The sequence below is a fragment of the Crocuta crocuta genome, unplaced genomic scaffold, assembly GCF_008692635.1.
Source record: "Crocuta crocuta isolate KB4526 unplaced genomic scaffold, BGI_CrCroc_1.0 scaffold598, whole genome shotgun sequence".
In the NCBI taxonomy this organism is placed as follows: domain Eukaryota; kingdom Metazoa; phylum Chordata; class Mammalia; order Carnivora; family Hyaenidae; genus Crocuta; species Crocuta crocuta.
The window spans coordinates 1,129,134-1,132,068 of NW_027532848.1; the positions used below are offsets into that span (position 1 = coordinate 1,129,134).

A 2,935-nucleotide genomic window follows, 5' to 3' on the forward strand; every position below is an offset into this window, starting at 1 on the left:
GGTGCCATTCTCTGACTTTGGGTTGTTTTTTTCAATAAGATCATGCCGATCGGCTGATATTTTGTGGCACCAATTAAACATATTATTGGCCAATGAAATTGGATTCTCTTTAAACCGAACAAAGACGAAAACAAGCATAGAAGAATGATAAGTGTAGTCTTTTAGCTTCCGGAACTTAACATGTAACTATATCACGCAGGGATGTTTTAGCTGCTAAACTAATAAAACCCAGTCAGTCAAATAGTAAAAGATATTGAGAAGCAGCAACAGGAAGTGCTATAAGGAAAGCACCCAACAGAGACACATAAGAGAAAATCCATCTCCATCCGTCATCTGTCACTCATTCAGTTTCTTATCTGTTCTATAGGTTTAGCGCTGGAACGGGTTTTTTTTTTTTTTTTTCCTTTGCATTTATCTTTGTGCCTGAATGAGTTCAGTTTCACTTAGATTAGGACAGAAACTTCAGAACAGCAGGTTAATCCGTCCTGTCTTCATGGGCAACTGAGCAAACAGACCAATATCAGTGTAAAATTGTAATTCTGGAGATTAATGTTGTCTTTTCCTGTTTGTGGTGAACTTGACCTTCTGGCTTTCTTTTTTTCTTTCAGCTTCTGTCCAGGGTCCCTGGGAGAGAGCCATCTCACCAAACAAAGTGCCCTACTATATCAAGTAAGTCGGAAGCAGCACATTCCTAAAGGAGCATTTATTGTGACTAATCTGCATATTCACAAATGAATTTATTTCTACGATGTGACTGATTTAACATGGCTTACAATACCTACTTCTCCATTCTCCAAGGAAGCTTGGAAAGTCAACTCATGACGCCGTGCATGTGCTGATGCAATAGGGAACTGCCTTTAGGAAAAATCCATTTAATGCCGCCTGTTTGTTGTGTTTTGTGATTGGAAGGAGTGTGGATTTTCCACAGTAGCTCAAAAAGCTGCAGATAATATTACAGGTAGTGAGAGTGAATATTTATAAGGACAGAGTCATTTGTTTAGGGGTGCTCCCACGTTTCTTTTTCAGCAAAGATGGATGATTTCTGCAGCTGTATGTACACACAGTGTTTTAGGTGAATAAATACTTCATGTACCCAAAAGGCAGTCAGTCAGCAGCGGGTCCGGATTTGTGGAGCTGAGGTGTTAATTCTCGATACATAGCACTCAGCGTTTTTCACATAACAACAGAGTGATACTATTGTCTGGGGCCATTGTGTCCATCAAAGGAATACAGGTGCTTAGAAGCACCTTCTGCAGGATGCTGTGTGAAATACAAATTATGATACATTGGGTTAACACGCAGGGGAGAGGAGTGAGGGCAGCGAGTCATTATGATACCTTAACAGTTTCTCATTGATTGTGCGATAGAGTTCAACTTCAATTTGACTTTGAAGCTGCTCTTTCAATAATTTAATTTAATCGGCTTCATGAAATAATCTTCAATACCAGCTCAAGGCTTTGAACCTGCTTCCGCCATGAGTCTGACTAAAAATACTCCATGTTTTCCCATTGTTTCGGCCTGCCTTCTTTTATCGGGTCAGCTTCTGTTCTTCCCCTGCACATCAATTCTTCATAATTCAGTTCTAAAGCAATCACAGCAATCCTAGATCTTCATGACTACCATTCTCCAGAAATTAGATCGCATGCCTCAATCCTGTTAACTCAGAAGAATGGGGGTAAGGGAATTCTTTGGGCTATTCAGGGAGAGACACATCCTTTAGGAAAGCTTTGTCTTATTAAATTTTCCCAGACAAAGTGTCTCTTACCTTCAAAAATTCTCCTTCAATTTGCTTTGATCCTGCATTTTATTTTTCTTATTTTTAATCTGTGTCATTTTTATTCCTTGTGATTATTAATTAAGTCACCCTACATATTTTAAATACCTATTTTAAATTGCGTGGTTCATTGATGATAAATTGACTTAGACATGCACTGTATGGCTTTACATCCATTGTATATTTTGTGGAATCATTTTATTCAAACTCTGCCCAGTCATCTCCATTGTTTTGGTCATCACAGATTTTCATCTCTAAGATGTTTGGGACCTGCTACTTCTTCATCCCGTTTATAAAGCTCTCACTTTATCCGATTCCTTTATGATAGATAAAGAGATAGTCTTTACTGGATACAGAGTCTTCTTCTGTAGCATAGATTGTTGGACGACCTGAGAACCCAAAACATCTGCAAGCAATTATTCTCCAGATCATTACCGTTTGCAGCTTATTAACTATCTCACGGGGATTCCTAGGGACCTCCCCACCCACTGTCCTTTCCCTAAATGTTTACTGTCTCCCTGTACACTGCTGTGTGGCAGTGAACATGAATTCAGTCCAAAAATAAAAAGGACACAAATTCCCCCTCATCGTCCAGTGCTCCTTCACTGACGTAAAGATCATGGGGACAGTACTGGTACTGGCGCAGATCTGGAAACAAGAAAACGTGAGGTCTAGTCCTGTCTCTCTCGTGAGTTGACTGTGTGGCCCTGGGCATGTCACTTGCCCTATACAAACCTTAGTTTCTCATTTATAGAATAAGAAGTTGGACTAAGGTTCTTTGTAGCTCTAAGAATCGACAAGTGTGACTCATTGAATGGGCTTGTCCAAATTATAAAACTTAAGATCTCAGCTTTTCTTTAAAAAGTTATCTTTATTTTTTAAATTATTTACTTTAATCATTAATATAAATTCTTATTTTAAAAAAATCATAGCAATTCTATTTTTCCATTGTTTAACTGGATGCTGATATGCCCCCTCAACCCACTCCACTTTCTCCAGGTACCTATTTAAAGAGCTCAAATCTTGGCTTTAATTTAGGACTATCATTCTTCCTGATTTAATGGTAAGAGACATAGAACTCCAGACAGAAAAAAATTTGTAGAAAAGGGAATATGGACCTTAAACCCTCAGAAGTGATTGGTTTCTGGGAATGAGAAATTA

General features: G+C 38.5%; 1 protein-coding gene across 1 annotated transcript in view; it reads left to right on the plus strand.

Moving 5' to 3' along the window:
* The window catches only part of DMD (dystrophin), a 637,032-nt gene that overhangs the window by 421,207 nt on the left and 212,890 nt on the right, over window positions 1-2,935 (plus strand). The window contains exon 12 of the mRNA XM_077745468.1: window positions 609-669. Within this exon, the coding sequence (XP_077601594.1) occupies window positions 609-669 (61 nt within the window). The remainder of the gene's footprint in view (window positions 1-608; window positions 670-2,935) is intronic.